At 41.0% G+C, this 6470-nt stretch overlaps 1 protein-coding gene across 2 annotated transcripts in view; it reads left to right on the forward strand.

Moving 5' to 3' along the window:
• The window catches only part of Rngtt (RNA guanylyltransferase and 5'-phosphatase), a 198055-nt gene extending 195399 nt beyond the window's left edge, over positions 1–2656 (forward strand). For both annotated transcript variants that reach the window (XM_051187498.1, XM_051187499.1), the window contains exon 16: positions 150–2656. In XM_051187498.1, the coding sequence (XP_051043455.1) occupies positions 150–313 (164 nt within the window). In that variant the 3' untranslated portion in view covers positions 314–2656. The remainder of the gene's footprint in view (positions 1–149) is intronic.
• Positions 2657–6470: the final 3814 nt, after the last annotated feature.

Consider the following 6470-nt stretch of genomic DNA (forward strand, 5'->3'; position numbering starts at 1 on the left):
GCAAAAAGTAACCACTAGAAAAGCACCTGACCTGAAGCCCATTGGTGAAATGCCAGGGTTTCATAGAGCTGCATGGAGACCACCTCCAGCATGTGGTGAGGCTACTGCCTTTATTAATCACCTGAGATGTTGTCCCCCTTTGTTCACAGCTGTGTGCAACAGCATCTCAAACCCTGTCACCAAGGAGATGCTGTTTGAGTTCATTGACAGATGTGCAGCAGCTGCCCAAGGACAGAAGCGAAAGTATCCCCTGGACCCTGACACAGAGCTCATGCCACCCCCACCACCCAAGAGACTGCACCGGCCAACCTAGTCCCTGCCTCCGACCTCAATGCTCCAGAGAAAAGAAGAGTGGGAAGAATGCTGCTGCCTCGTTTTCACAGCCAGAAAATTAAAGAGACAAATAAGGCTTGGTACTGCCATGTGTCTTAAGGGGAGACATGTAGCCAACCTGTATATATTTGGTTTCTCAGAACTACAGTACATCATGGACCTAAATATTTTATTTATACCTGATAAATTCAGCCTTACCTTGTGGAGTCTGAAGATTGAAATATCCAAAGGTTTAAATCAGATTCAAGTCAATGAAATAGAGGCCTTGTTTGTATGTGAATCCTTTACATTTGATTCATAGCAATCTGAAACTGTGAGCACATTGAGTTTTTTAGAAGTTGGATTTTTAGTTTCCTCTTTAAAAATGTAGGCAGTGGTGTTAGAAATTCTCATTGTCTCTTATCATGGATTTCCTATATTTCTGAATTTGCTATATTCTGAACAATGACAAGGTCAAGTATTATGCACATTAAACATTTTGGTCTGGCTATATACCATCTTAAGGGTTTTTTGTTTTTGTTTTGTTTTGTTTTGTGAGGGTGGGATGTAAAAGTAAAACAGTAACAGCTCCTTTTTTTTTTTTTCTTTTTCTTTATGAATCCTATTCTTTCTTTAGAAACTACTTTGAGTGTTTACCATTTCTGTTGTTTGAACCACAGTGTCAGATGTCTGGTGTTCCCATATTGGCAGTGGTTTTCAGTTACTTTGTGGCACTTAGATATAGAGCTCCAGGTCCTTTATGTGCTGCTGTCCTGGGAACATTGCTTCTTTCAGACACCAGGGCTCCTTCTGCTTTACCTCAGTGGGATCATCATCACACACCACTCACTGTGATCTCTGGGAGCGATATCAAACATAAATGGTGTTGTGTTAGTTCCCTCAAACAAAACATCAGAAGCAATAGCAGCTTATTCCTTTAGTTAGAAGGTAATGTAAACTGAACAAGGTGTTGTCTCTAGGAGATGCTGTCCTCCCACCCACTGGACAAATGCAAATGCATTGCAGAGACTGATCGTGGAGGAGACGAAGATGTTGCTTCCACGGTTTCAGTTGCAGCTGTGCTTGGGGGATGATATTTTAGTGATGCAACTGCATTTCAGTGTTTGCTATAGACAATAGGTTTCAAAGGCAGCTAATGGTCCCTGACATTGTATGAAACTGTTCTGATTGGTGTGTGAGGGAACTCAGAATTAGCTACTAGCAAACAGCTTAATGTATTTATTTTTAGAGACACAGGTTTTAAGTGTATGTATTTAAAACAAATTTTCATGATCTGAATTTTTATATATGTATAAGCATATATGTGAAAGTATATGCAACAGTGTATATTCTTGTACTGATACAACCAGAAATGAAAATCCAGATGTGTTACCTAGCAGACTGAGTATGTGATGGAATTTTTATTTGACATAGCACAGAGGAACCAAAACTGTATTTATATGAACCTGAGTTTTAACATTTTTAAACAAACTTTTTCTTCTGCAGTGCTTTTCTATATAGAATACTAGGGCTGTGCTTGGGTTTATGCCCCTGTTGTTTCTAAGTTATGTAATGTGCAGCAAATTTATTCAAAACACTGTTTTAATGTTTTTGCCCCCCCCCCCAGATTGCTTTTGTATATTTGGGCACTTAAGGAATTTAAACATCTGACTGCTACAGTGATTGTTGAGAGGAAATTGTCTTTTACACATTGGATCTGAAACTGCCTGTGGAGTCCAGACAGTGTAGTAGTGTAGTGCCTGCTTCTGGAGGGTCAGTGACTCTTATGTCATGGATGGTCTGCTCCTAAGCTGAGTTCTTTTTCAGATACAATAACAAGCTTTTACCAATGATCTCTTAATAGAATTAAAATGCTTGTGGTAACTCTAACATTTCAAGTGAATCTTGTGAAAAGAACATTGCATAGGACTTACTTTTTCAGTTTGTCTTTTAATTATGGTAGCATTATAATGATTGGTCTTAATAAGCAGATCCCATGTAGTTCCCAAACACACAGCCTCAAGTATCATAACAGTCACTTAGGTAGTTGGGTGAAACCTGGAGGCAGGACTTGGACATCTTGAAGGAAATTTGTCCCTTTTCAGCTCATGTTACAATAGCCATTTTCTTTAGCCAACATTTTCTAGACAAGAATAAGAAGACTGTATTCCTGAGTTACCGCATGGAAAAGCTTGCTTTTTGTTTGGGGAAAAAAAAAAAAAATATGGATGACTACTGCCTACAGAGTTCCTTTGCTTTCCATGAAATGCTCAGAAATGCCAGAACATTCCTTCTCTAATTGTGTGTCAGTGTGTATTGTAATAAAACTACTAATGTAAAATAATAGTGTGTCTTTCCTGTCTTACTGGCAGTCCTTTCTGCTGCATTGACTCTGTTGCTGTCTGTCACAGCTAGTATGGTTCATCTGCCTAGTTGCACTCTGAGATTTGTTTGACATGGCAGTAGTTGTTCGAAGTCTAGGGTGGAGGCACTTTATATATTTCTGTGCATTTACCCCATGTCAGCAGTCCACCAAATGAGGATTCTCTTACATTATTTTTCATGTGTTTATTTTAGAATGCTTAGTAGTTAATGTTCTGAAGTAATGAACCATCAAATGCTTGTAAAGACTATGCATTTTTAAATTTTACTTATTATTATTTTTTATTTTACATATCCATCCCAGTTCCCTCTCCCTCCCTCCTTCACCCCTCTGACCCCCCTCTCATCACATCCCCCCCCCAACTCCACAGGGAGGCTGAGGCCTTCCAGGAGGGATCATCAAAATCTGTCAAGTCATTTGGAGTAGGTTCTAGGCCCTCCCTCTTGCCTCTAGGGTAATGTGCTCCCAAAGTCCTTTCCTGTAGCAGGAAAGGTTCCACTGTCAGAGGTCCTTTAGACTGCCCAGGCCTTCTAACTGAGACCTGCGTTCAGAGGGTCTGAGTCGGTCCAATGCTGGTTTCCCCACTATCAGTCTGGGGGTCTATGAGCTTCTTCTTGTTCAGGTAAGCTGTCTCTGTGGGTTTCTGTAGCCTGGTCTTGATCGCTTTGCTTATCACTCCTCCCTCTCTGCAACTGGATTCCAAGCGTTTGGCTCAGTGTTTAGCTGTGGGTGTCTGCTTCTGTTTCCAACAACTACTAAATGAAAGTTCTAGGATGGCTTATAAGTTAGTTATCAATCTCATTATCAGGGAAAGGCATTTAAGGTAGCCTCTCCACTGTTGCTCAGATTGTTAGTTGGGGTCATCCTTGTAGGTCTGGACATTTCTCTAGAGTCAGTTTTCTCTTCAAACCTATAATGGCTCCCTCTATTATGGTATCTCTTTTTTTATTTTTTTGCTCTCATCTATTCATCCCCCCGACTCAATCTTCCTGGTCCCACCTGTTCTCCTTTCCTCCCCTTCTCTTTCTCCTAACTCCCTCTCTCCACTCACTGTCCACCCCCACCCCACTCCCAATATGTTCAGGAGATCTTGTCCCTTTCCCCTTCTGTGAGGGACCTTGTATGAATCTGTTAGGTTCCTCCTTGTACCCCACATCTGAGAGAGGGCTGATTCCAAAATATACACGAACTCAAGAAACTAGTCACCAAAAACCAAATAACCCTATTAAAAAGTGGGATGCAGAACTGAATACAGAATTCTCAATAGAGGAATCCAAAATGACTGAAAGATACTTAAGAAAGTGCTCGACGTCCTTAGCTATCAGGGAAATGCAAATCAAAACAACTCTGAGATGCCACCTTACTCCTGCCAGAATGGCTAAAATTGGAAACACCTATGATAGCTTATGCTGGAGAGGATGTGGAGAAAGGGGAACACTCCTCCACTGCTGGTGGGAGTGCAAACTTGTATTGTCATTTTGGAGATCAGTATGGAGTTCCTCAGGAAAATGGGAATTGGTTTACCACAGGTCCAGGCAATCCCACTCTTAGGCATATGACCAACTGATCCACATCCATGCAACAAGGACATCTGTTCAACTATTCATAGCAGCATTATTTGTAATAGCAAGAACCTAGATGCCCTTCAACTGAAGAATGGATAAAGAAGATGTGACACAATTACACAATGGAATACTACTCAGCGGAAAAAGACAGTGGAGTCTTGAAATTTGCTGGCAAATGGATGGAACTTGAAGAAACCATCCTGAGTGAGATAACCCAGTCACAAAAAGAAGAACATGGTATGTACTCAGTCATGTATGGATTTTAGACATAGAGCAAAGGATCACCAGCTCCATTTTTTTAAAATATGGTATTTTGCTATCCTTAAACATATTCAATATTTTGAGCAGTATAGGGAAGTAAATGCCTGTGGGTGGAGAAAACCCTAGGCTGGCTCCAGAAAGAAATGCAGGCTGAGTATCCTACTAGTTTTATTTTCTCTTCTATCTTCTTTTCCATTTATAAACTGTCAAGGTTGGGCCTGACCAGAAAGGAACCTTTCTAATCCAACTATGATTCTGTGTATAGCCAGGAGTATGAAAGTGTGTGTTCACCATAGTAGCCATATTTCTGTGACTGGTGGTTAACATCAAGCTAAGAGTGCCTTTCCTAACGTTCAGATACAGAATGCTGGACTGAATTTTGAGCTAAGCCCCAAGCATATCTTAGTACACCAGTAAAACTGTTGCCTAAATGTGTCTTCATAATCCGGGTGTGGAGGCCTCCTCCACAAGGTCTTAGACTGCCCCCATTGAGTTTTTACTGCTAGCCATGATGGCATCATTTGTCTCTTGCCAGGTGAAGGAGATGAACTTGGCAGCAGGAGAGTAATTGTGACTGAACTGTGTCGTGAAGGGAAGTAGAATGTTGGAAGTGCTGGGTCTGAAGCTGTAATTGGGACCGTGGTGATTAAAGTAAGCACTATCAGCTCCCACACTTTGAAAGGTTATTTTAGCCTTGGTTTAACTCCGGTGTACTCTCCCTCCCCTCCCCCGATATGGTGACCACTATACATGGTAAGGAAATAAAGCTGGGGCCACTGGATTTCCAGATTTCACATTTCTGAATATGCATAGAGAGATGGACTTGCCAGCTATTTTTCAAGGGAAGGTATTTTTTCAAAGTTTTGTGGCCATTATTCAGTACTGAAAAGTACTTACTTTACAAGAAAATAGAGGCCTTTACATAGAATAACTTTTGTTACTGTAATAATTGTCCTTTGCACCTGCATGTCACCCTAGGCTAGCAAGATCTTTGTGTTGGCCATTAGAGAAGATGGAACCTCAATAGAGAAAATATCACAGCCAGATTGGCTTTAGATAAGCCTGTGGGACATTTTCTTGATTGATGATTGATATGAAAGGGTCCAACGCACCTTGTGTGGTGCCACCTCTGGGCAGGTGGTCCTAGGTGATACAAGAAAGCATGCTGAGCAAGCCCTGGGTGGAAAGCCAGTAAACACCACTCTTCCATGGTCTCTGCTTCCAGGTTCCTGCCTTGAGTTCCTGTCCTGACTTTCTTGGATTATAGACTTATAAGCTCTGAAATTAAGTTCTTTACTCCCCAAGTTGTTTTGGGTCATTGTTCCTTATTGTTGCAATAGAAACTCCTAAGTAAAACACCCATGTTGGTAATATACCAGACAGCTTATAGCTGGGGAATAGGGCATAGAGACTTTCAGGGGAGCAACAGTTCTTGGCTATACCAGTGAAGGTCACATTTGGACTCTTGGCTATACCAGTGAAGGTCACATTTGGACTCGGCAGTGGTTGACTGTATAGGTGATTCTATTGTGCTCTGATGCAAACTGTATATAGGTAGAAACTAGAGTTGCCTCTATGTTAAGAAATGCCTAAGTTGAATGAAACTTGATAGTGTTTCCCAAATTTTATTTTATACTATGTGTGTAGGGGGTGGGGTATGCATGTTGTGTTTTGGTGCCAGAGGAGGCCAGGGGTGTTAAGATTCCCCTGGAGTTAGAGTTACAGGCAGTTGTGAACTACTTTATGTGGGCACTCCCAACCTCTGAACCATTTCTCTAGCCCTGAAACTTGGCTGTTTAAGGAACAGAAATTAATTTGACCAAACACAACACATTAAAAAAAAAAGTTATCTTTGATTATACTAACAGGAAGTCATGTGTTTTACACCTGTGACATACATAGTCTATTTTTTTTTTTTTTTTTTGAGATCACAAGTTCAGAATTGTAAG

The sequence above is a fragment of the Phodopus roborovskii genome, unplaced genomic scaffold, assembly GCF_943737965.1.
Source record: "Phodopus roborovskii unplaced genomic scaffold, PHOROB, whole genome shotgun sequence".
Classification (NCBI taxonomy): domain Eukaryota; kingdom Metazoa; phylum Chordata; class Mammalia; order Rodentia; family Cricetidae; genus Phodopus; species Phodopus roborovskii.